The sequence below is a fragment of the Leptonychotes weddellii genome, chromosome 7, assembly GCF_054177405.1.
Source record: "Leptonychotes weddellii isolate Sample4059 chromosome 7, ASM5417740v2, whole genome shotgun sequence".
Lineage (NCBI taxonomy): Eukaryota > Metazoa > Chordata > Mammalia > Carnivora > Phocidae > Leptonychotes > Leptonychotes weddellii.
In genome coordinates, this window is record NC_138375.1 from 126,726,156 (window position 1) to 126,753,230 (window position 27,075).

The window sequence follows — 27,075 nt, forward strand, 5'->3', positions numbered from 1 at the left end:
GCCTCGCAGATGTGGAGTCTGGAAGCCAAAAAGAGAGTAATGATAATCAGCGGAAAGACAAAAGGCAGATCAGATTTGTGAAGAGGAAGAAATGATGGGCTCCATCCAGACCTGCTGAGTGTGAGGTTCCTGTGTGACATGCAAAGCGTGGTGCGTACCAGGCAGCTGGTTCTCAGAATAGCCCTGGCTGGAGGTCCGGGAGATTAGACAGAAAACAGCTAGAAAAAGGAAAGGAGAGCAGGACAATGTAGCATCATAGAAACCCAGGAAAGAGTTGCAGAGTTGCAAAACTGGTCTCCCAGAACAAATGCTGCAAAAAAAAAAAAGTCAAGGAAGATCAGGACAGGACATAATACGAATGTTGGGTCACTGGTGATTTCGGCGGTTTCCATGGAATGGTGGAAAAAAAGACAGACTTCGGTGGGATGAGGGATGACAAAGATTGAGAAAGTAGGAACCGTGGAATAAAAAAATTTTTTTAAAGATTTTATTTATTTGGGGGCACCTGGGTGGCTCAGTCGTTAAGCATCTGCCTTCGGCTCAGGTCATGATCCCAGGGTCCTGGGATTGAGTCCCACATGGGGCTCCCTGCTCAGCGGGAAGCCTGCTTCTCCCTCTCCCACTCCCCCTGCTTGTGTTCCCTCTCTTGCTGTGTCTCTCTCTCTGTCAAATAAATAAATAAAATCTTTTAAAAAATAAAATAAAATAAAAAGATTTCATTTATTTGTGAGAGAGAGAGAGAGAGAGTGCACAAGCAGGGGGAATGGCAGGCAGAGGGAGAAGCAGGCTCCCTGCTGAGCATGGGGCCCAATGCGGGGCTCGATCCCAGGACCCTGAGATCATGACCTGAGCCCAAGGCAGACGCTTAACCGATTGAGGCACCCAGGAGCCCCTCATTTTATAAGTAGGCAATGATCACCTCTTACCACTCCCAGTGGGGAAGAAAACAGCCATGGTCTTGCCCTCAAGAGCTTGTGGTCTGGAGAAGAGATGGTGAACAGGGCAGCGAGTGGAAGAATGGGTGCTCTGAGAGAGGTCAATCGGGGGTTCTAATTCAGGCTGGAGGTTCAGAAAAAGCCCCTCCGAGGAAATAAGGGGGTCAGGTGGTGAGAAGGCTAATTCGGGCAGGAGAACCAGCAAGTGCAAACACTTTCAAGTAGGGAGCTGAAAGAAAGGGACCAAGAAAGGGACCAAGAAAGCCATGGGACCCACAGGTGGGTGAGGAGCTCCAGGTGGAAGGAGTGGCCATCCGCAGAGGGAAGGACCCCTGCTCCACAGACACCAGGAGGGAGGGTGTGGGTGAAGGTTGAGTCTGTCACCCTGGGAGCAGGAAGTCGAGGGCGCTGTCTAATGGCTACTGTTTTCTTTGTGAAATAGCAGGCCTGATGAGGGGGCAGGAGAGAATCTGGCTGAGAGGTGTGGGGGGGGATTGGATGTTATTATGGGCCACAGAGGAGGAGCTGAGCTCACTCACCTCTCAACCCTTACTTCTTCCCAAGTCCCCACACAGCAAACCCTCCCTCCCGATGACTTTCTCACTTCCTGATACCAACACTGTTAAGAAGGGGGACAAAGGAGCCCTGGATCCCTTGATGCTTAGCACTAGAAAGGTCCTCAGAGACCTTAGCTTCCATTCATTTTTTTCCTACTTCATAATTAAGTACTTTACGCAACAGGATGCCAATAAATTCGAAGAATGTGGCCATCAACCTATCTCCTCAGGAAGCCCCTGTCCACTGGAAACTGTTGATAGCCTCCTTCCTGTGACCTTCCCCTTTTTAACACACTGGGTTTATCCCTTCATTTCTCTTGCTCTCTTATTCACATCATGCCTGGCTATCTTAAATTCATTCCACTTTTAATAAAGCGAGGCCTGGATTATCTTTCTCTGTTTCATACTCAAGCACAATCACCTACTCATTTGTCAGCAGGCAAAATTAAATCAATTCTCTAGGAGGTGGCTCTAGACTAGGATGGAGGTTCAGCCTTCCTGGCACAGAGTCAAGTACGTTCTAAGCTATGATGGCTTAACAATATCCCTAGTCATTTACTTCCACATTCACTCACATCCACAAATCCGTTGGCGTCCAAAGACTTCTGAATCGACTTGATATTTTTTTCAGATTTAACCCCAAAGAAAGCATACTAGTCCCTCACTGTGGCTCAGAATGACTTAAAAGTACCCCCCCCCCCCATTACGGCCAATCAGCACAAAGAATCAGAAGGCAATTTTCTTGCAATGGAGACATTGTGAAGAGTTTGTGGTGATCTCACACTAAATGGGATACTGAAGTCCCTCAGGAGGAAAAAAAAAAAAAAAAAAGCTAAGGAGGGGGAAAAGGATTAATAAGGATAGAGAAGATAATCAAAAATAATTTACACAACATGGCTCTTTTCATAGACTTCTGAGAGGTAGTAGCCAAACAGAAGGTTCTAGATCACAGCTAATACCCAGTCTTACAAGCACTGCCCAGGAAAACGGACACACACACACACACCCTTTACTTCCTGGCAGAAGTTGCAATGATTCTATTAATACGTATTCCTTCCATCTCTCTGAAGAGTTTTTCCATATTCTACCCTAACTGCCATCAATTTAAAACTCTAGCACCTGGGGTGCCTGGGTGGCTCAGTTGGTTAAGCAGCTGCCTTCGGCTCAGGTCATGATCCTGGAGTCCCGGGATCGAGTCCCGCATCGGGCTCCCTGCTCGGCGGGGAGTCTGCTTCTCCCTCTGACCCTCCTCCCTCTCATTCTCTCTGTCTCAAATAAATAAATAAAATCTTTAAAAAAAAAAAAAATTAAACTCTAGCACCTCATATTCTTATTATTTTTTAAAAAGTCTGGGCTTTCTGTAAAAGGCAGAAGCCAGATAAATTGCTGCAGATCTGCAGAATGTAAATGATGGCGAGTGGAGGCAAGGTGAGGACAAGGTAGGAAGGGACCCTTGAGGGACCCCATCACACTCCAGTTTTTAGGGGAACATCCAGAGAGCTGGGCAGGAGGGAACAATGTGGAAACACTTTGGGATACCGTGTTTCCACCTCCTTCTTTCCCAGAAGAAAGAAAAAACAGTCAGGACAAAAATACCAATTTAAATGCTACTTGTACTCTACACACAAAAGTTCACCAGGCTGGATTCTCTCAGCCTGTTTCCTATTTGCGTTCGACTACTTTTGACTTACTATAAATTGCTGTTATAAAGACAGAAAAGGCATCCATCAGCACATAGCTCCAACAGGACAGAGGCCACAGCAAGGAAACATTAATCCCCCACGCTCCACATCAAGCTCGAAAACAATGCTCTTGGCTGTCATTTTTCTTCACAACAGCTTTGTATTTCTATTAAACAAGCCTCTTTTACGGACTGCTCCCCCCACACCGCATAATAAGGTAAACACCAGCCCACAGAGACTACATTATGAAACCCAGAGCTTTACTTTGGGAGGGGAATCCGTAAGAGACAGAACAAGTTCCAAGGGATCTTGCTACCTCCTATCTACCAAGTGGAGAATGATGGGGTTCCTTTCTGCTCCCCAGGCTCCCAGCAGCTGCTGTGACTGACCTGAAACTTACCAGTTTCCCAAGAGGCTACTTGAAAAGAAAAGGAATTTTCGTAATTATGAGCAGTCTCCTCTCCTACTAATTTTCCCCAACTATCCTCACTCCCACCCCCACTTACAAGAGGACTTTTATATACATAAAGTTTCAGGAAACAAAGCATACAAACACTCAAACACAAATAAACTCCCCGAACTAACACGAGCGTATAATTGCGTTTTGGTTGGAGTTTTTCCAGCCCTGTCACCCGTTCTCTGTTAGGAGTAAATGAAACCCTTTGGTTGGCAAAGGTAGAAACAGACAAACTCGCCTCAGTTGCAAGCTGCACAAGGCGCCCCTCCTATCTTTCCGCTCCCTTAGGCCCCCAACAAAATGAATTCACTGCTGAAAAGTCAGCAAGGGTGGGGTGGGGGGGAAGACAGCAAAAAACCCACCAAGCAACCTATTCCCCAAATGAAGATCTTTCACTTCTCCCCCTCACTCAGCTTCCCCTTTTAACCGGAAACACAAGGAGTTTCCAATTTCTGAAACCTTTTTCAAGGGACCCTGGACTCTTTGGGCTCTTCCAAGGGGAGTCGCTTTAGGCTGTCCTGATGCAGGCAGGCAGCGCTTGCGAAAGCACATTTTGCATTCCGTTTCGTTTCCAGATTAATCTACAAAGCAGCCTTCCGTGGGCTGGCTGAGCTAAGTCCGAGACTCTTCCTCCTCTTGTCTCGGAAGGGCTGCAGGGTGAGAAGGCTCCAGAAGGGCTCCGCAGACTCCACTCTGAGCTGCGAAGACGCAAGGCGAGGGACAAAGTACCCACCGCTCCCTTTAAAACCCCCATCTGCGCCCCTACTCCGCCTTTCCTCCACATTCCTCCGCGGGACTGCCCCCACCCCCCCAACCCCCGCGCCGAGAAATCAGACTCATACCTTCCTTGGATTCTTCTGCTTCGCAGTGCATGGTGGCTGGGTAACCGGCTGCAGGGGCGAGTACCGCGGACATGTACTCGGACGAGCTGCAAGTTCCCTCCGAGGCCAAAACCCGCGCACGACAGAAAATAAAAGGAAGGAAAGCCACTAAAATCAAAACCTCCGCGGGGCGGAGGGCTGGTTCTGGTGCAGGGATTTTCAGGGGGAAAGTTCTGCAAGAGTGACGAATCGCGTCTCAGCTGGGCGGCGGGAGTCCGCCCCCGGGGCCGCGCGCCCCGGCCCGTCGCGGGGCGGAGGCGACCTGGCGCGGCGGCGGCGGCGGGGCTGGCGGGGCCCGGGCGCACGCAGGTGGGGCGGAGGCCCGGACCGCAGCCCGACTCTGCGCCCAGGCAAGGCCGAGGGGCGCCGGGGGCAAACGACCGGGACGGGCTACGCCTGGGAAATAAATGTGCAGTAAGGAAGAAGGTCTCACTCCTCTGAGCGCGCGCGGCAGTCGTACATAAATAAGAAATACGCTCGCGGTCAAAGAAACGCCTCTGGATCTCTGCGTTAACATTTTTCGGCGCCCATTTAACTTGCCTTGTCCTGGGGGATCTTATATGCCTGAAAAATACGGATCTTGAAGCTGCTCCTGTTTGTACGTTATTTTCGCAGGAAAGTAACATGGATATTGGTCCATGTGGCTGGAAGGACCAGTTTCACCAGGCAGCAGGGCCTTTTGAAGAAAGTGGGGGCGGCCCCCGCCCCTTACCTTTGCACGGGGAAAGCAGACAAGGCGGCTTACTCAGCATAACCCGGGCGAGCACTCTTAACTCAAACCCCAGCCCCACGCGCACGAGCCCCTCTGCAAGTTAGCCCCAAGGGTGGTCCTCGGAGGGAGAGCCCCCTTCCCTCCCCGCGCCACTCCGAACAACAACCGGGGATAAATTCCTTCCAAATGCCAAAGGGGGAGGCGTGTGTTCGGCTTCTGAAATGCTGATAGAATAGAAAGTCTGCAGAGCCTGGGGAAGACAACTCAGTTCTTGCCCTCAGGTCCCGTCCCCTGGCTCTTAGAATCGGCCGAGAGGTGGGCGTCTGGACGGCGAAACCTTGGTTTTCTCTTCCGAAGAGCGAGGAACAGCTGACACTGATGTACCTGTCTTAATAGAAAGCACTAGTTCTATCACCAATTTAAGGCAAAAGATCCTCTAATAACGCACCTGAAAGATCGATTAGGGAATTGTGAGAAAAGTTATATTTTTTTCCTAAGTTTATTTCCCAGTGGCTTTCTTTTTCCTCACTTCCCATTTTTATATGGGCAAAAAAACCAACAACGAAAAACAAAAAAACAAGAGTAGACACTAGGATATAAATTCAGTGAAAAGAATACACAAAAGATACGGATTTAAAGAGCCTGAATGAAAAATTTATCATTTTTATGACCTTGAGCAAATTCTTTAATCTCTCTGCCCCTCCCCCCCTTCCCTCACAGGTAAAATGAGGATTAAAAGTAGTATTTGCTTCACAGATTTATGTTTGGTATGAAATAAGGTAATACAAGCAAAAAAGGATTTGAAAACCATAAGTACTGCACAGATTATTACTAACTATTGCACCATTAAAAGTAAATTTTTGTAAAAGATGCTCAGGTGTTTTACTTCAATATTGGGTTCAAACGGGAAAAAAGGATTTATGCAAGTCACAAGCAGTCAAAGTGATTATAAATATTAATATAAGGCCTGGATAGTAAATCACTTCCTATTACTGAGTGATTCTAACATGCCTAAAACCCCAAGCTGACTTATCTCAATTTCACTGAAAGGGCAGGATGGTAAGAGGGAGACATAGCCAATCGAGAAGAGAGAAGGGGAGAAACATCTGGAAAACATCAGTGTTGCGGAGCCTCCTGTAAAGTGACCTCACCACAAAAAGGATAATAGTGTGCACCCTTCTGAAAGTCACGGTTAACTGCGCTGTCCCTTTTGCCACACATTCTGGGTCAGGAGCGGCAAAAATGCATACCTTACCTCAGTAACCTCAAACTTACAAAGGAGACGTGATCATTTTGAACCCAGAGAAATGCTCCCTCACCAGGAAGAAGCGACCTTTCCGGTCCTGTCCAAGGCATCATTCTGGGAGCCCTCCCTCCCACACGCATCATCTGCCCTTGCCCTCCCTCCCCACAGCCCAGATGTCCACAGATGGCCACCAGGAGCGCTACAGGACCTCAGCGGGGCCTGTTCTCACACAGCTAAGATAGCTCCCATTCAGCTATAATTGGACTAAGATGCAACACCTTGTTCAAGGTGATGATTATGCAAATTCAGACAACCCAAATTCCAAGCCCCATCTGCTGCAGGCAGGGCTCCCTTTCACCTTCTTCCTTCAGAAAGGGCCCTCCTCAGAATTATTTATTAAATGTCCTTTTGCAAGTCCAATTACATACAAACCACATGAGATGTGCTAAAATACATGCCCCTAACGTTTGGCTTGTTTTCACACCCGATTCACACAGAAAGGCCTTCAGGTTAGCCAAGGGGAAGGACTGCTGAATGAACAGTCCCATTCCTGCCAGGTCAGCCTTGTAATTCAATTTAGAGTCATTTTAGAATCTCCATCTTTGAACACTCACCCCATCCTCAGGAAACCTGGAAAAAAAAAACTTCTTTAGTATTTAAATGAAATCCAGCAGTCTCCTTGGGGAAGGATGTCCTGATCTAACTCAACGGCAAGGAAAGCTCAGCTTATTTTAAAAGACTGTATGTGGACAAGGACGCTCCTCAGTCATCAGTATAACCTTGGGCAAACAGCACCATCCCAGGTTCCCAGCCTACAAAGTGAAGCCAAAGGGCAGCTGATTCTCCTGGACTTGCATTCCTGTCACTTCCGATCTATGCTCGGTCAGTCACCTCATCTTGATTTTGCTCCACTTTTGTTCCAGAGGGGATTAGTCGCTTTTAAGCCTCCAGAGAATAATGCTCTAGTACCTTATAGTCATCTACCTCCTGTACGCGGAATCTGTTCACCCCTGAATATTTAGAAATACTCCAACTTGCTTAGAAGTCACACCAACAATCATTATGACCAGCCAATACAAAATAGCAATTAAGTTAGCAACACTTGTCAGTTAATACCATACTGCACTTACATACTAGGTTGAACTTCTACGCGTGCGGAACAGTGGATCTCCCCCCTTCTGTACCCAGATGAGAGAGGTAAAATGGTGCCTAAGATTCTGATGATTTTTTTCATTCATTTGGGCATTATCAAATATGTGTATGTATCACATGTGAATGGGACCTGTTCATCTGGAGCTTACTGGTATAAATTTGGTAATCTTTTTTTTTTTTTTTTTTGTCAGAGAGAGAGAGAGAGACTGAGAAAGCAGGGGGAGCAGCAAGGGAGAATCAGGCTCCCCACTGAGCAAGAAGCCCTATGTGGGACTCGATCCCAGGACCCTGTGGATCATGACCTGAGCTGAAGGCAGATGCCTAACCGACTGAGCCACCCAGGTGTCCCTAATTTTGGTAATCGTGACCACAGATCTAATTAACTCAACCTTCCAAGTGACCTTGGTTCTAAGGAAGGTTTATTAATACCACCCCTTCACTGAATTTTATCAGAGAGCAGCAGAAAAATTTCCTCTTAAATTATACCTCAAAAAATGCCCTTTTTAAATTAAAGAAAGCAAGCCTGGACTTTGGGGTCTTTGGCTCACAGCTGTCCAGATGTGTATTAAGAACAGGAAGGTCAGCAAGTTTTCAGACTCACACAAATGAAAAGACCAGCAGAATCGAGGAGAGAAGAAGAGGTTTATTCAGGAGGTAACAAACTCTACTCACATTCAACAATGTTGTAAATTCTCTGCAGTGAAAAGTACTACACATCTGTATAAGGGAGTCAGACCTACACTCCCAGGTCACAAGAACACCAGGTCATAACAACACGCACTGTATTAATACTTTTTATTTCTACCCTGCTGACAAGAGGCTGGCTAGGTACATATGACATTTTAGGTCAGAAAAAAAAAAAGTTGTCTACTTAGCATAAAAAGTGGCTTTCTTCTATTTGACTTTGAAGCTTTCCTCAACTCTTCTTGCATTACTTACGTCCACACCCTTAAAAGTTCTTTGGAAGGGGCCCCTGGGTGGCTCAGTAGGTTAAGAGGCTGCCTTCAGCTCAGGTCATGATCCCAGGGTCCTGGGATCGAGCCCCGCATCAGGCTCCCTGCTCTGCGGGAAGCCTGCTTCTCCCTCTCACGCTCCCCCTGCTTGTATTCCCTCTCTCGCTGTCTCTCTCTCTATCAAACAAATAAATAAAATCTTTAGGAAAAAAAAGAAGTTCTTTTGAAGACTCCTGTGGTCTATACAACAGTTGGCTTTCGGTCACTCTCCTCACACACGGGGAAGGGCTGTGTTCTTGGTCTCACCTGGTTGGCGCTGCAGGCTTTGCGTCCTTGTTATCTTTCTCAGACTTTTCCGCATTTTACCTTCCGAAAAAGAGGTGAGGCTACATGGGTGTCTCTCCAGAGTCCTCTCCTCCCCGCGCCCGGCCCTGGTGATCTTGCTCTCCTTGCCTTGAGAAAATTTTTATTTACCAGAAATGGAGAAGGGAGCACTCAGATGAGAGTGGAGGTCACTCATGCAGCTTCTCAGGAGGCCAAGCGCCCAGATGCTTAGGCACTGCTGGGTGCTGGGATGAGGCTGGGCAGTGGGAGGGTGGGGCACAGAGCTGCTGTGAGTCAAGAAAGATCTGCCAACGTTGAGCGTGGCCATGGAGGAGGGAGGAGAGCTGCCTTCCAGGGCCCTGCGTTCTACCCCGGTTGACAGCTTCAGCAAATCCTTCATCCTCACCAACGCTCAGGGTGTGGGTGGATAATTCTGAGGGAGTGGGAAGCAGTGCTGAGGTCTGAGGTGAGCGCGGATGGAGACTACAGTACATCTGGGATATACCTGTTTCCTCGGCTTCCATTGTTTGTGTTATTTTTCTCCTAGGAAATCTTCCTTGCTCAAAAGTGCTCAGCAGATGATTACACACACACACACACACACACACACACACACATATATTCAAAATCAGGCCTGAAAATATTATCTGAAGAGTGTATGATGCATGGTCTTTCTTTTATAATATTTAGCAATGATGCCATGCATTTACATAGATTTTAATTTAAAAAAAGATTTTATTTTATTTAAAGATTTTATTTATTTGTCAGAGAGAGAGAGAGAGAGCACAAGCAGGGGGAGCGGCAGACAGAGGGAGAAGCAGGCTCCCCGCTGACGGACTCCATCCCAGGACCCCGGGATCATGACCTGAGCCGAAGGCAAACGCTTAACTGACTGAGCCACCCAGGCATCCCTAAAAAAAAAGATTTTATTCAGACTTCCCAATGATCTCCCTTGGGGCAATCATACCCATTTTACAGGTATGTCGTTAAAGAAAGGGAGGTTATATGATTTGCTCAAGATCACAAAACTAAGTAGTAGTGTTCTTCAGACTGCAGTCAACTCAGTCTAGGCGTCCTGTGTCCTCTCTCTAGACTTCCTGACTCTATAAAACTACTCACGTAAAATTCAAGTCCTTTATTTTGCAGAAGGGTACCTCAAAGACGGCTACTTTGGGAGGTTTCCAGAGTTTGAGCTAGAGCTAGCATAGACTGTTCAACTGGCTCTGTCTGAGGGCTTAGATCACAGGTTCAAATGAAAGTTATTCCATTCCTGATATTCGACGCTTTACATACACTATAAGTTCAATACCTTCTATTTATTCAGCTACATGAAACCACCACCATTTTTTTTTTTTTAATTAAAAGTTCGGTCAGGACCCTAACTAAAGCTCCTGGACTATGAGGCTGCCAAGGGAAGGGAAAAGACCACCAGGCTCGGTGGGGGACAACTGGGCCCGACCACCATAAACCCAGGAAGGACTGCCTGCTGTGCATTAGGATGGTTTTGTCCTATTCCTTCTCCTCTCACTTTTCTGCTAAAAATGGGCAAGCCAGGGGTGCCTGGGTTGTGCAGTCGGTTAAGCGACCGACTCCTGGTTTCGGCTCAGGTCGTGATCTCAGGGTCGTGAGATCGAGCCCCGTATGGAGCCCTGCATCAAGCCTCACATGGGGCTCTGTGCTCAGTGCACAGTCTGCTTGAGATTCTCTCTCCCTCTCCCCCTCTGCCCCCCACCTGCTTGTTCTCTCTCTCTCTCTCTAAAATAAATAAATCTTTAAAAAAAATTTTTTTTACATGGGCAAGCCACTGAACCTCTCTGGGCTTCTGTGTGCCCATTGATAAAATGGGGTCCATGCCACTTACTTAACAGAGGAGAAACAATAGTGAAATGAGGCAGGAATGGCACAAAGCACTGAAAATTCTGAAATCCCCCTTCGACTCTTTCCCGAATACTTCTGTGAATGAGGCCAGGTTGTTTTAGGTTGTGGAACATGTATCTAGAAGCCCTAAATGCCTTTACACCTTGCAGCAAGGAAATAATTCTTTAACAAGATAAAGATAGATTTGGCGGGGGGGGGCAAGAGCAGGAGGCGCAGAGGGAGGAGAGAATTCCAAGCAGGCTCCACGTTCAGTGCGGAGCCGGACGCGGTGCTCAATCTCATGACCCTGAGATCATGACCTGAGCTGAAACCAAGAGTCGTTTGCTAGTGATCATCTCTTTTCTCTTCCGTGGGCTCACACTAAGGCCGTAGAAAGTGCTGCCAAGACAGGTTGGTTAATTGCATCTGAGGAGTTAAGAAGCTTTATTCTGGTTTACGAACAAATATGAAATCCACAAGGAAACGAAAGTCGTGCTTCATATGTGGAATTTGCACCATACACAGACTCCTGGCCTGAGATCCGTTTGAAAGTCTAACCCGTAGGGGCGCCTGGGTGGCTCAGTTGTTAAGCATCTGCCTTCGGCTCAGGTCATGATCCCAGGGTCCTGGGATCGAGCCCCACATCGGGCTCCATGCTCCGCAGGAAGCCTGCTTCTCCCTCTCTCACTCCCCCTGCTTGTGTTCCGTCTCTCACTGTGTCTGTCTCTGTCAAATAAATAAATAAATCTTTAAAAAAAAAAAAAGAAAGAAAGTCTAACCCGCGCCAAGTTGTCCTGATTTGATTTTGACACTGAGTTTCTGACACGGGTAGAATGGCTATTAAATTAACATCACTGTTTAAGAGGCAGAAAGGCTGGTAGGCGGAGCTCCAGGGCTGGGCAGGCTTGCCAGGTGAAAGCAGCCAGGACTGAAACCCAACAGACAGACTCAGCAGGTGGTAAAAATGTGAACCAAAGCAGAACTTATCCAAACAGGGTTTCGGAGGGGAAAGCGGGGGGCTGTTTTGCAGGTAGCACTGAAAGGCATGGGTCAGTTTTTCCATTTGAACAGGTCAGGTTGCAAAACTTCAGCCATTCCGCTTCTCCTTAAAGAAGAGCTCTAGAAATATGTAATAGTTATGATTCACCAAGTTGGAGACTTCACCAAAATAAATACCTTTTCTGAGAAGCTGCTAATATGAACAGGGTGCCCCTCTAACGAGAAAAGGTCTTACGAATCCCATACCTTTCCCAGCAGAAACAGAAGAGTGCTAACATTCAAAGCTTTCTTAATCTGAGATCTACTCCGACAGAATTCTGACTACTGAATTCAGCAAAGTGCCATCAAATGCCGTTTAACTTTCTCAATTTTAACTACGTGCAAGCAGCCCGAAAGAGAGAAAACGTTACCATATAAATGCATCTGCTACCGTTCCATATAATGATTTTCTGCTGCAGGGCGAGCCTGTGATGGAGCTAGGAATTGGCGGGTCCCTCCCTGACTCTCATCTCTGTATGGTCTCCTCACACGGTGAGCATCTCATGCGCTGATGGTGAATGTTGTATTTAAGGCTATGTATTTTTTTTTCACATCAAAGTGCTTCCAAAGACAAGCCAACTATTTCATCTAGCAACCCATTCCAATGGTGGAGGAAACAGACAGTAAGTCTTCTACTTGCTGGAAAGTGATATGTTATTCTCCAATCTGGTAACTTCCTAAGAGGTTTTCAAAAATAACATTACCCCAGACAGTTTTGACTTTACCCATGACTCTTCTGTCCTCTTAACCGAACTGGCACCTTAGATTCTCACATGTTAGAGTGCTGTGGTCAGAGTTGTTGAAACAGACTCATAATTTTAGCCCCGAGATCCCCAAACTGAATGCCGTGGTGCTGAGGGCAAGCGCACAGGGGTGTCACAGGATATTTTAAATTTTTGAGGAAAACAAAGCATTATTCAACATCTCTCAGAAACTGTATGAACTACTACTTCGAGCAAGTTCACAAGTGTAACATTAGATTGTGCTACATTTCTTTTGATGACATCATTTCTTTGCAAAGCTAGGCTGTTGGCAGTTGCTGTGATAAAAAGCAAGTATTATATTTAAAAAGTACATAAGACAGGAAATTAGGGTAGTGAGATCCAATCTGATTTCAAGGTTTGAGAAGTTGTGAGTTGGCCAGTGATCAATTTATTGCCCAACAGCCCCAAATTCACCCTTCATCACCTGCTTTGAGAAAAGAAAGACGGGACTTGGAATATATTTTCTCTTTCGCCAGCCAGTACAATTCTAAGCTTTGTCAGTGGGGTGCACTGTGGAGACCTTACTGGAAGAAAAACTTTCCCCTCCTGGTTCTGGTGTGCTTTTTCGAGAAACCTCCCCATAGATAGTCTCAGCCTCCTAGTGGGTGGGTTTCTAGCAAATTCTACCAGCACAGCATTACGGTAACTTCTCTGCCATCCAAGATGCTGTGGCTGGCCACCCTCTTCCATCAAGGTCTGGTGTGGAACAGGGAGATGCTCACGCTTTGTGCTCTATCTTGAACCCATGGTAAGTGGCTGCTCTTTACATTAGCTATTCCTCTGTTCTTTACAATTCTCTCCACTGGCTAGATAGTCCTCACTAAAGTTAGTATTTCTTTTGATTGTTTTATTATTATTAATTGTGGTAAAAGGCACATCACATAAAATTTGCCATCTTAATCATTTTTAAGGGTACAGTTCAACTGTACTCAATGCCGTTACATTGTTGGGCAACCCTTACCACCACCCATTTCCAGAACTCTTTTCATCTTGCAAAACTGAAACTCTGTACCGATTAAACACTAACTTTCCATTCTCCCCTCTCCGCAGTCCCCAGCAACCACCATTCTACTTTCTGTCTCTGAACCGGACTACCGTAGACATCCCATATAAGTGGAATTACAGAGTATTTGTGTTTTTGTGTGTGACTGGTGTATTTCACTTAATGTCCCAAAGGTTCATCCATGTTGTAGCTTGCGCCAAAATTTCCTTCCTTTTTACGACTGAATGATATTCTATTGCATGTAGATATCACGTATCACATTTTGTTTGTCCATTCATGGACCATTCAATGGGCAACTGGGTAGCTATGCCCTTCTGACTATCGTGAATAATTCTGCTATGATCATAGGTGTACCAAGACCTGTTCAAGTCCCTGCTTTCAGTTCTTTGGAGTACATCCCCAGAAGTGGAATTGCTAGATCGTACAGTGATTTTCTATTTTTAATCTTTTGAGGAGCCACCCTACTATAGTGCTAGTTCGTATTTATTTATATGAAACTCTCCTCTTCCTATTTTCGTGTCTCCCGATTGGATCCTGGCTGAACCACGCAAGGCTCAGCAGGGGCACTCATTCTACTAGTCACTGTGGTGAAGAATGAAATAAAAACATTCTTTTTTATCTCTCGATTTATATGTATCATGTTTTCCACACAGCTACCAGGTTATTAGTACAGAAATATGTAGTAAGTTATTTGGACCTAAGCACTTAATAAATGGAACTGTGAGGTATTCCTTGTGTCCAAGAAAATGATATGAAAATAATACAGAGACCCTAAAGGGTCCATGAGTGAATATTGTCAGGAACCTTTGCTCCTGCCTACAGATTTTCGGTTGCCAGAAGGGCCTGTCCATTTGGATGGCTCCTTACGTTCCCCCCATCCAGGAGTATCCTTCCTTCTGAAGGCACAGACAGACCCCCACTCCGACCAGCAGTGACACACACACACACACACACACACACAGAATCTTGATTTTCTTCCCAATATCAAATTATTTCTCACTGAGGCAACAGTGGCTAGAATCCTACCATGGTCCCCAGCTCAGGCTGCTCTGTCTCCCCTTCTTTCTTTTTTTTTTTTTTTAAAGATTTTATTCATTTATTTATTTGAGAGAGAGAGCACATGAGAGGGGGGAGGGTCAGAGGGAGAAGCAGACTCCTGGCTGAGCAGGGAGCCTGATGCGGGACTCGATCCCGGGACTCCAGGATCATGACCTGAGCCGAAGGCAGTCGCTTAACCAACTGAGCTACCCGGGCGCCCTCCCCTTATTTCTAATCTCACTAAGTCCCACAGTCAAAATGTTTGCTCGACAGACCTTCTTCCCTCCATTCCTACGGCTGTTAGTCAGCCATCATCTCTAGCTGGTATAATCTAACAGGTTGTAAGCCCATTTCCCTGCAAAGAGCCCAGGGGCGGACACTTCACGTGTGCACAGAGGCTAGACAGAATCATCTGTGCCTGCCACCAGTCCTGGCTGCCTCGGCCCCTGCACGCAGGCAGACACAGAGATCCGCAGACTGCGGGTGAGACCCTCGGGATGCCGGCTGGAGGACCACCCGCTCCCCCAGAGGGCGAAGGCAACCAAGTACAGAGGCAGGACGCCGCCACGGGCAAAACCACGAATGCACACCCCCCCAACAAGCAGAAATGAATGATCTGAAAAGTCCTCATTGAGAAACTTCGACACTTGTTTTGTTTCATTCACTGGAAGTTACTGGAAACAAACATTACAGCCAACCATGACACCTTGTGGGAGGAGCGGAGCGGCTACCGCTGGTCTATTTTTCCTCCTATGTTACACCGTTTTTTTTGTTTTTTTTTTTTTGAACCTCTCCCCAAACTTTGCTCAGGTCTTGATTCCTCCAGAAAGCCTACGAAAGCCCGCAGTGAACCTACACTTCCAGAGCAAACTTCTATAATGCTTAAAGTTGATCATCTTGATGTCCGTTGTCTTCTGAGGCTGATTTGTAAGCTATTAAAAACACACAATTTTATCTTGTGGGGTTTCTCCCCCTCCTTTTTAAGGAGAACATGTTGGAGGCTTCGAAGGCACCATAGCACTAATAAAATCATCATTGAATCAGTTCGTAATATTGAATTATGACAACATGTAAGGATAATTTTAATTTCCCCTTGCCTCCAAAGTACATTACAAGGAAATGCGTACATAAATCTCTGTGCCCTTCAAAGAAAGAAACACGAAAAGAAAATTTGCATTACATCTCAAGAGCTGGCATGGGTGATCTGCAACAATCCATAAATCTGTCAGGTTTACAAAAAAGTCCATCAGATAAAGAGCCAAAAAGAAAATAACTCTGACAGCTGCAAACCTTCTGTTTTACAACAGGCACAAAATGCACGCACTTCCTTTTAACATCTTCCTAAACACAGAGCGACGAGCAAAGGCAAACATCCCCCCATTGAAGCCCCTGCAGTCAGGGCTTCGACTAATGGATTGTGCTTATCTTTACAGAGGCAGCCTTGCCAGCCACCCAGAAACCACCCCCCCTCCCCACCTCCCCCACCCCCAGAGTTGCCCTCGGAACCACTGATAAGCGGGACTGAACCCAATTGCAGTTCCCTGGATGGAAGTTCCAGGGCCAGCAAGGTACCAGCGGCAGCTGCCCACCTTCAAAGAGCAGCAACTTCGCCATCCTCAGAACGGGAGTTTTGTCTCCTTTTGGTGAAGAACGAACATCCGGCACTGCGCCACCTGAATATATATACTAATAAGTCCCAGATGGGAATTCCAGGCGCCTCTTTACTCAAGGCATGAATGGCTCTTGGGCAATAAACATTCTATTAACCCAGTCTCTTAGGAATGAGCTCCCCCTCGGAGGCTGTTTGCATTTATAAGACACTGTGTTTTCTTAAAGCCAACTTGGGATCCATTGTTGCACAAGACGTACTTAATTTTGTCATCTGTGTGCTTAATGGATGAGATTAACCTTTGAATGTAAAAAGACAGAACCTTGGGTGTCCCAAATATCCTGTTATCTGGGCCAGGGGAAGGAAGCAATATTCCACTTGGCCATTGCCCCAAATTCTGAACCAGCAGCTCAGTTCAGAACCAAATGATGTTTATGTTTATATTCAGCTGTCTTAAATTACGCCTGTCTTATGCCTGGTTTAGTGAAGAGCAGATATTCTCTGCAATCTGTTTTAATGCATATGTCTATGCAATGAAAAGCTGTGGCTTTTGTCACATCAGGCATAGTTTATCAAGCACCTACTACGTGCTAAGTCTTGAGCTAGGCACATTACAGAACACATCTCCATCTTACCACATCTCAGCAAGGTGGTGCTTTCTAGTGCTCGAAGTGTGTCTGCATACATTGCCACTGATCCTCATTAACAACCCCGTAGGGAAGAAATCGTGGGTATTATTGGCTCCATCTGCTTCTGATGAGGATACTGATGCTCAGAGACATTAAGGGGCTGGACCAAGGTCACTTAGCCAGGACTGAGACTGGAAGGCAGGTCCTCTGACCTCATTCTGTGCTACTTTTCTCCACTCTATAGAGTCTGTGATTGAGCAGAACACCAATAATTTGACCTCAAGACAAACATAGCATATGCTCCACCAGAAGAGGGGTGTAGAGCAGTTAAGAGAGGTCAGACAGCAAAGCTGACTGGGAGGATCTGAGCCTGGCTGACTGGGAGGAAGAGGGGCATTAATAGAAGACAGGGGAAGTCCAGAGAGGAACAGGCGTGGCAAGGGGAGAGGGAGGAGTCCCACTTCACACTTCGGAGTCTGAGGTCTGAGCAGGGCCACCAGCGGGAGGATGTGCTTGAGCCTCTTCTATCAGATCAGTCTCCCACATGAGCTGGGCTCGTCCGCGGAGGGCTGTTCTTTCCATAAAGCCACAGCTTTTGATGAAACTATTTCTAGGGCGCCTGGGTGGCTCAGTTGGTTAAGCGACTGCCTTCGGCTCAGGTCATGATCCTGGAGTCCCGGGATCGAGTCCCGCATCAGGCTCCCTGCTCGGCAGGGAGTCTGCTTCTCCTTCTGACCTTCCCCCTCTCATGTGCTCTCTCTCTCTCACTCTCTCACTCTCTCAAATAAACGAATAAATAAAATGTTTTTTAAAAAAAAAGAAACTATTTCTAAAACAGATGGCACAGAATATCTCCTCTTCACTAAACAAAGGCTATGGAACATTACTATTACTTTTTTTACACAGCAGACTATTGCTGCTGATCACACTATTCTGTAGTACAGATATAAACCTACTTTTGTTCACTAAACCTGGCCTAAATAAAGTTGTCCTTTTCCATTGTCTTTACACCCAGTCAACAATTCCTATCCAACTTCAAGACACAAGAAGAGGCATGTGGGGGCGCCTGGGTGGCTCAGTCATTAAGCGTCTGTCTTCGGCTCAAGTCACGATCCTGGGGTTCTGGGATTGAGCCCCGCATCGGGCTCCGTGCTCCGTGGGAAGCCTGCTTCTCCCTCTCCCATTCCCCCTACTTGTGGTTCCTGCTCTCGCTATCTCTCTCTGTCAAATACATAAATAAAATCTTAAAAAAAAAAAAAAAGAAGCATGTGATCAAGATTTCACGTTCTTCTCACATGCTCTAGAAAGCCCGTCCCAATACACAGCTCTACAGAGCAGGTGCAACGCTCTTAACATAGATGAGTCATGTTTTCAGAGGTTAGAGAAGGGACACTAGGTTCTCAAATCAGTAAAGCAAAATTGTATATAGTTGAAATTATCTTAAAAACTCCTTAAATGGCCCAAAAGTACAGTACTGTCTACACACTTTTGTATCTACACAACACTTATCAGTTCCTTTAAGAATTAGTCAAAGTTTCTCTAGAACTGCCAATCAGATATTCAAGTTCTCCCTCCATGGTGATAATAAAATCATTAGTGCCCCCTTGCTTGTCTCTCTGAACAATGTGTTTCCTATTCTGTTAGTGGTCAGAACCCTCAAACTTCATCCACTCCATGGGGTTCATCAACAGGGAGCCATCCCTTGTCCAACATAAGCAACGCGGAGAGTTACTGCCTGGTCATGAAGGGGCTGCTTACGAATGGTCAGGATTTCCTGACACTTGCCTTCTTCCTCAGAGCCAGATGTCACTTTTTATCGACAGCATCTAACAACCCCTCTACATCTACTAATTGGAAGTCCAAGGGACCTAGGGAGAACCAAAGCTTGATGGAGGAAGCCGGGGGTTCATCAGCTGCTCTAGAAGAAGCCATAGATGGCACTGTTCAGATGCTGTCTTCATTTATAAAGTTCTTCAGTCTGCAAATACTGATGGAACATTTACCATGTACAGGTACAAGGCAACTGGTGCAGATAAAACACTGGAGCCTGTCTTCATGGAGCCTATATGTATAGGCAGGGAAGGGGGAAGACACTAATTAAAATATAATGTAAGTGCAAAAGCAAAAAAGTACAGGGTGCTATGAAAGCTGGTAGGACAAGTATTGTAAATCAGTCCTGGGGGAGGGAGTCAATCAGGGAAGGCTTCCTGGAAGAAGTGATGCCTAAGCTAAAACTTGAAGGTGGAGGAATTTGCCAAGGAAGGGGAGGTAAGGGAGAAAGAAAGGAAGAATGGTTCCTGGTAGAGCTAACAGGGGAAAAAACAATACACCAGAAAGGAAAGCTAAAGAAAAGGTCAATGGATATGATGATGAGGGGGTCACTGGCATTCTTAGAGAAAAGACAACTGAGTAACATGACTAGACACAGAAGCCACATTGCAAGGAGTTCAGGGGTAAACGGCTGTTAAGGACATAGAGAACTATGGACTATTCCTTTATGAAGTCTCACAGAAAGGGAGAAATTGAGACAGTACTCTGGTGAGTAAGCACTTTCAGAAGAGCATAGTTTTAGCATAGCTTTAACTGAGTGTCTTTGCTGAAGGAATATTTAAATCCCCACAACTCTCCCACTGGCCAGACACAGGGGAGCTGGGCACCATCAGTCTCTTACAAAAACACATTTGCAGGAATTTTCATGGGCTCTGACAGGAGTTTGAATAATGTAAATAAAACAGGATAAAGCCGAATCCCCCTCCCCCCATGCTCAGTGGCCAGTGTTAGTCCAGAGGGTCTTACCTGAAGCAGGGCTATTAAGGTGCTGTCTCCCCAGCCCCAAACTATCCAGTTAGCATGACAAGAAATATTCTCATTAAAGGAGCATGACTTCTGGCTAAACTTTGCCCTATTTCCTGTTATACCATCAGGTTCTCTGAAAAATACAAGTGTCTCTTAAGGCCTGTGGATGACTCACACCTCAGCGTGTAAATCAATTCACTGGTTTCTTTGTTCCTTCTTGGGGGGGCGGGGGAGAGTAGGGATGCAGAAATTAAGAACGTGAGCGTGGGGAGGCTTGGAAGGGGTGGGAAAGAGCTAACTCGAGCTTGTCCCATTCCAGATTCCACCCTGATCCCTACCCCCAAGCCAGCCTAACTCAGAGACAAGGCAAAGAGTTGTGAATATACCCAGCAAAGAACCGGCAAGGCAGGAATATGTCTTTCAAATGCTGGAGGTTCCTTGTTTTTAGTGACACAATTTTTTTTTTTTAATGATGTAAAATACTCAGAACTGTTTTGAATGAGATTTCCATCTTTGCTTCTCTAAATTGATTCAGCCTCCAAAGGCCGTGAACCAAAGGAATGATATTCATGAGGACATTATTTCTTTGGAAGGATTTCCAATTTGCGGGTCAAAGTTAGGGTGGCCTATTTAGCCCAGGGATTGCCTTGTCATCTAAGGTAAAGAGCTAAAATCTCCCGAGACACAAAACTACAAAGGGTTCATATCCGTAACATCTGATATCTCTGAGGCTAAGCAAACGTGAATGACAGCTGAAGCTGGCTGATTCATAGCCCAGGAATCACACACTGGTAGCCTTAGGATTGAATCCAGCCATAGACGGTTTTCTTGGACCGGATAAATTTTGTTTTTCATCTGAACGTCAATGCCTGGGGATAGGACCCATTCTCTCCAAGTCGGCCCCAGGCGTCATGACTTCCAATTATTCGTAGAAAGCAGTAATTTCACATTCTTATTTCTTACCTGGCTCTTGTAGACATTTGTGTTTGGGACCACTGGTTTATCCAGACTGACACAGAACACAAACAACAATCTCTCTCCCATCAAGGTACAGCTCCAGAGCCAACCGTCTGGGAGTTGGGTAATTGAGCAACGAGAGCACTAAAAACTGAAAAACCACAACTGTGTGCAATACCACTTGTAATCCGACTCTTAACAAAACAGGAGACCAAAAAACACAGCAGGGCTCGCCGCTCCCCAGATAAGCCACGTGACCATGGCTCTGAAACCACGTTTTAACAGAAGTTTCAGCCAGCAGTGGTCACCGTCTGATCTCGCCACCCCCTTTGTCCACGGCTCCCACAAGACCCCCGACATCTGGAACACAAGCCTGTCAGCCAGCATCCAAGGCGGGCTTGGCAAAGGAAACAGCCCCTCTATTCAGTGAGCTGCGTCTCTGCCCAGGATCTGTAGTATGTTGTTAAACACGCAAGTTGGAGCTGTTGGCATCCAGCCCTCAGCCAGTCCGGCCACTTGGTAGCTCTTGAAGACCCCTGTGGCACGCAATGCAGAAACTGCCATCACCTGTGTGTCCGTATGTCCCGGCACAGAGGATTTCAGTTCCCTACCCTTCACCCCACCACAGTTCCGCAATGATGCCTCCCATCACAGTCTGCGCAGAACCCAAGAACCAGAACTCGCGGGCTTGCCGGCAGCTTTGCAAGTCCTCTTGTTCAGTCTCAGCTCAGACTTGTTCATCGATGAGAAATTAGGCCCTGGAAAGTTGATACAACACGTCCAGAGCTCATCATGCAAGTGTCTTAACATGCACTAGAACTTCCACCTCTGAGACCTCCACCGTGGAGGTGGCCTCTCTGTGACAAAGCATCATGCATTTAAAGGCACCTGCATCCTTCTGCAGCCTAGTCCGGTGTCCTGGCCTGGATTTCGGTGACCTGCAGGTGCAGTCTGGCCCACTCGAGGTCATCATCAGGGTTTGGGTCAAAGCCCACCTATAATAAAGGCCTTCGGATCAGCCCTGCTTGGCCTTCTGTGTGTCTATTTCTGTCAGGGATGTGGCAGGAACACTGGCTGGCTGGGGACAGGGCTCTGGAGTTTGGAATTCCATTTGCTACTCATGGAGGTCATGCACAAAGATAAACTCATACGTCTCGTCCTCCAACTTACTCAGCGTGAAAGTGGTGGTGTTCGTTCTTTCTTTTCTTTTCTTTCTTTCTTTCTTTCTTTCTTTCTTTCTTTTCTTTCTTTCTTTCTCTCTCTCTCTCTCTCTTTCTTTCCTTCCTTCCTTCCTTCCTTTCCTTCCTTCCTTCCTTCCTTTCTTTCTTTCTTTCAGGTTTTATTTATTTATTTGACACAGAGCAGGAGAGCACAATCAGGGGGAGCAGGAGAGGGAGAAGCAGGCTCCCTGCTGAGCAAGGAGCCCGATGTGGGGCTTGATCCCAGGACCCTGAGATCATGATCTGAGCCAAAGGCAGACGCTTCACTGACTGAGTCACCCAGGTGCCCCAAAAGTGGTGTTTTTTTTTTGTACACTGTGCCTTTTTCTCCCCCCAGAGCCCTTGTACATAGCCCTAGTCCCTTCCCCTGACTTCGACGGCCATTCTCCTGGAGGTATCATCTAGAGGAAACAAAATAACATCCTATATGACCGACTGCCCTATTTTGTTTATTCGTGTGCAGTTTCAAAGTCTACATTATCCAGAGTCCAGGAATATCAATTAAAATATATAAAATAACCAGATATGACAATTAAGCTCCTATTTATAAAACATAAGGGTATTCTTTACAGGAACAAATGGCCTTATGACATTGTTTTAAAAGAAAAATTATATTGGACTTCAGTGTCTTATGGGGACATATAATTACCATAGATGGAAGGGCTGCCTGTAATTAATTTTCTCTAGTTCTTATTCTCATTGTTCAGTCCCTACCAGACCAGGTCTACGGTACTTTGGGGATGCTTTATTGACCGGTGAGAATTTCCCTTCCTGATCTGCAGTGCTGTTGGGGTTCATGGATGGGATGTCCTTGTTATCCCTGATAGCCTCCATGTCACTGTCCCGGGGGAGGGGGTGCTGGGAATCCAATATGCAGGGCTCTGTTCACTGTATTGTTATACCATCGCCAGTCACCAAGTACGAAGCAACAGGAGAAAAGAACAAAACAGAAAAAACCACAGCGAAAGGAAGTCTGTTCGGTAGACAACCGTGGCGCACTCGACATCACTTCTATCCCCTCTCCTTGAGGAGGAGCGCGCTATTTGAGGGAGACACTGAGCCCATCCCTAGCTCCCAGGTTTACCCTGACCATTTCAACTCAGTCACGGTAATCCTAGCCCCCTTGCCATAGAGTGACTGGTTTATTATTTTTTTTAAAGATTTTATTTATTTATTTGTCAAAGAGAAAGAGAGAACATAAGCAGGGGAAGCGGCAGGCAGAGGGAGAAGCAGGCTCCCCGCTGAGCAGGGAGCCCGATGCGGGGCTTGATCCCAGGACCCTGGGGTCATGACCTGAGCCGAAGGCAGACGCTTAACCAACTGAGCCACCCATGCCACTTACCACCCCATTCTACAGCCAATAAACTGGCTTAAGATTGGGCACTGAGACATGAGAAATTTGCTGGGGGCTTCTGGAAAAGGTCACTCGCACCTCTGATAGAGCTGCTGGAAGCCAGTTCTCTCTCTCCCCCTGGACAGTGTGTTGTGCGTATGAAGTCGGAATTGCCGCAGACATTTAACCACCATGAGAGAAGCTAGCTGAGGATGAAACTCAACCACAGACAGCAGATTAGAAAGAAGATGGGTTCCTGACATCACTGAGAGGCCAAGCCAAATCTCGTTCCAGTTATGCAAGCTAATAAAAAATTCTCTTTTGTATGAGCCAGTCCAAACTGGGGTTTCTCTTTCTTGCATAATAAGAGCCCTAACTGACGGACCACTCTGGACAGCAAATGAGGAGCATGCTGGAGGACTTCTAATCTTGCCGCCGGCTCTACCACATGCCCAGCCCCTAAAGGACAGTGGGCAAAGGATCCCCAGGATACACAGATGACCAATACCTTCTCCCCCATTTCCTCAAGCTGGCTGCCCAACAAAGTCAGAGGACAGCCTAGAAACCCCCTTTCCTACATAGCCAAGTCTCGCCTATCTGATGGCAGTGGTAGGTAGCCAAGCAGAGACTCAAGGGCAGGGGGGATGCTGAGCAACCTCAGTGACACAGACAGGGAAGAGAGTCTGAGGGCAGGACGTGGGTCCTCCACTCCCAGTATGGCGCTGCCCCACCATCCCTGATGGAGCCTCCTGATGGACCCGATAGGGGAACATCCTTGCCACAAGGGGTGGCTGCCTTCCTTGCAAAAACAGCAAGATTTGAAGGCAGGAGAAAGTAAAAGCACCCCCAGGAGCACCCACTCTCCTAAAGACCCAAACCAAAGGATCCCAGGGAATTGTGCCCTCTGCCTCCAGGGATAAACAAAGAGCTTAGCTACTGAAGGGACTATGGATTCCCAAGGATGCAAATCAGGGCTGATCCTGATAGTCTGAGGTAGTGGGATTTCAGAGCTCATTTGAAAAAAAAAAATAGGCAAATGGACATACGAAATTACCTTGGTTGGCAAAAAATAAATTAAAAAAAAAAGAAAAAAAGGGAGAAAGTACTATACAAACAAATGTACGTGCCAAATAAGATGATGCAAACCTCACATTACCTATCCTGAGAGCTTTGCTTTGGAAGAAAGGGAAGGAAGGAGCAAGAGAGTGAGCCATGAGTCTTCGCCACAGGATGGGACCGACCTGGTGCCAGGAGCTCCTGTTACTCCGTATATGGGCTCCAGGCTGTGGCGGATGAAGGAGAGGAGACTGTGCGGGTTCTCCGCTATACTGAGCACTAGTCTGACCTGCATCAGAAAGTGAGATTAGAGGATTTGGCTCGCGTCCAGAGGACAACGGTCATAAGATCTAAAGAAAGTGGGGGAGGGCGGTGCTTGAACAGGCTCACAGTAAAGAGAGAAGACAAAGAATGTTGGGCAAAACCGTCCAGGCCCAGCTGCATTTGGTGACAACCAGCAGCTCACCTGGTGATTCTATTTTCAAATTCTTTTTTCTTTTTTTAAAGATGTTATCTATTTATTTATTTGAGAGAGAGAAAGAGGGAGAGAGAATCCCAAGCCGACCCCCGCTGAGCATGGAGCCCGATGCAGGGCTCGATCCCATGATCCTCAGATCATGCCCTGAGCCAAAATCAAGAGTAGGACGCTTAACCAACTGAGCCACCCAGGTGCTCCTATTTTCAAATTCGTTTTAAATAACTTTCACTATTCAATCTTACTACCTCTCATGATGAGAACTGTGATCCACCCCTGTAAGACAGAAATATCTTACGTTCACCATATCCAAGTAACTGCACAATGAACGTAGGGAGCCCTCATGAGATTGGAGGTTTAGGGGCCTCACCACTGGCGAAACCCAAAGGATTTATCTCCAAAATGAAGGAGGGCAGTATTTGGCAGAGGAGCCCTCAGAGGTAAGGGGTCTGCTCCGTTCCGCGTGCCGTGGTCATCCTGAGGGAAGGACCAGGATGAACCGAGCTGACATGCAGCTGTTGGAGCACCCCACAGCACTGGGCTAATTCGGGACCACTGCACTTGGAAGCCTGAGCCTCCACAGGGTCTTGCATCCCCATCGGGGCAGGCTAGGCCGGCAGGAAGAACGCTGGCTTAGCAGGCACGTTCTCATCCCAGCTCCGGCACAATGATGCTGATTAACCACGGACACCTGACCTGATTTCGTTGTCCTAAGTTTCATTTGTCAAAGAGATTAGGCTAGATGGAAGGGCTTCTCCTCCCATGTCCAGGAAATGTCAAATTCGTTTTAACCGTCCCCATGGCCCAAGCTGATCTGGCCCCCTCCCATCTCTCTGGCTTGTCCTTCCTCTGACCATCCCCCTTGCGGTTTCAGGAACACACGAGGACCATTCCCACCTCAGGGCCTTTGTATCTGCTTGCCCTCTGCCTGGAATGCTCCTCCCCAGGATCTTCCCATGTCTGGCTTCCTCAAACCTTTAGGAGAGACTAATATCACGATCTCAGCGAGGACACAAGATTGCAAATCCTCTCTCTGCCCCCACCACCCCACAGACATGTACAACAATCTTTATCCCCGACTTTAGACTTAAAAAAATTTTTTTCCTCCTTAGCACTTAGCAGAATCCCACCTACTATATATTTTACTTCTTTGTTTATTGTCCATCTTTCCCACTGGAATGTCAGCGCTCCAAGGGCAGGGATTTCTTGATTTCTCTATTTTATTTCTTTATTTTTTCTCATGAGCCAGGATCTCTAACTGCTCTCCTCACTGGTATATCCCCAGTACCTTGGAAGAGAGACTGATAGGTAACAGGAACTCAGGAAGTTCTGCTGAATAGATGCAGGCATGGATGGATGCAAGGGAGGATGGTAGGGGTACGGCCTTCTACAGTGTCTTCCAGCCCTGAGGTCTCTGGGCTGTGGTGCCTCTGGTGGGAGGGCTTTCCTCTGCCACCACTGTACCATGATGGACTCCACGACCAAACATCGTCTATGAGAAATGCTTTCTATTGGGATTCAGCTCTATTTCCTAGAGTCAAATTAATATCATTTGGGGGGCGCCCAGTTGCATCCATCTCCTCTAATTCCTTATTTAGAATTCCTGGGGAAAAAAAGAGCTTCCCTACTGCTAAGATACCATATTATTTAACCTGAAGTGAAAAGAGGTAGCAGGTGCATTTCGGCCGGCTCCACTAGATGGCAACATGGTCAGCGCACACGGGTATCCAGGCGTGAAATTTGCTAGCAACACACAGAGAGCCGCTCCCACAAGCCTCTCCTGTCCTCCTTCACACACAGCCCTCACCTCTTCTTCCCTGGTAGCCTGGCGATTTTCAACCACTAATTTACAATCTGCTCTCATACAGTTCACGCTTACTCACTAAATACGTCTGACTTAATCACTCCAGCCTTGGAAGCTTTATGTATGCTTCTTCCTTCTGCCACAGTGTGATACTTACCTCCCTTTGAAACTCCCCCCCCCCCCAAAAACCTCACTTCGTCCAGGAAACCTTCCCAGCCAAACCTGGCTCTGATCCCAATTGCATGTACACCGTGAGATACAGTCACAGGCTTATAACCATTTTCATATATTTGATAGAATGTGCCTAGATATATATATAAAGAAAGCAGACGGAGAATCACACGCACAGCTCTGGCTGGTGCACAAATGTACATTTAACACAAATGATGTGCAGGTGACCACTTTCCACACAGAAAAAGAAGTCACGGTTCTAGGAAATTGCATTGGCTGCCAAGGTTCAATTAATGGGCCAAAAAACTAGATATAAACTGATGCCTGGCTACGTCTTCCAATTTCTAATCCCCTCCTCGTATTCAGCTGAAGCTCCAGAAAGTCTTTAGAGCAGACGAATTTTAGAGGAACTTCAACAAATATTGG

At 46.7% G+C, this 27,075-nt stretch overlaps 1 protein-coding gene across 3 annotated transcripts in view; it reads right to left on the reverse strand.

The window, feature by feature from the left end:
- The window catches only part of TNFAIP8 (TNF alpha induced protein 8), a 101,899-nt gene that overhangs the window by 21,896 nt on the left and 52,928 nt on the right, over nucleotides 1-27,075 (reverse strand). Inside the window, exon 1 of one of the 3 annotated variants that reach the window (XM_006748730.3) lies at nucleotides 4,474-4,739. The exons of the other annotated variants lie outside the window; for them this stretch is intronic. Coding sequence (XP_006748793.2) covers nucleotides 4,474-4,546 — 73 coding nt within the window. The 5' untranslated portion in view covers nucleotides 4,547-4,739. Of the gene's footprint in view, nucleotides 1-4,473; nucleotides 4,740-27,075 lie in introns of those variants that run through there. 3 annotated transcript variants of the gene reach the window in all.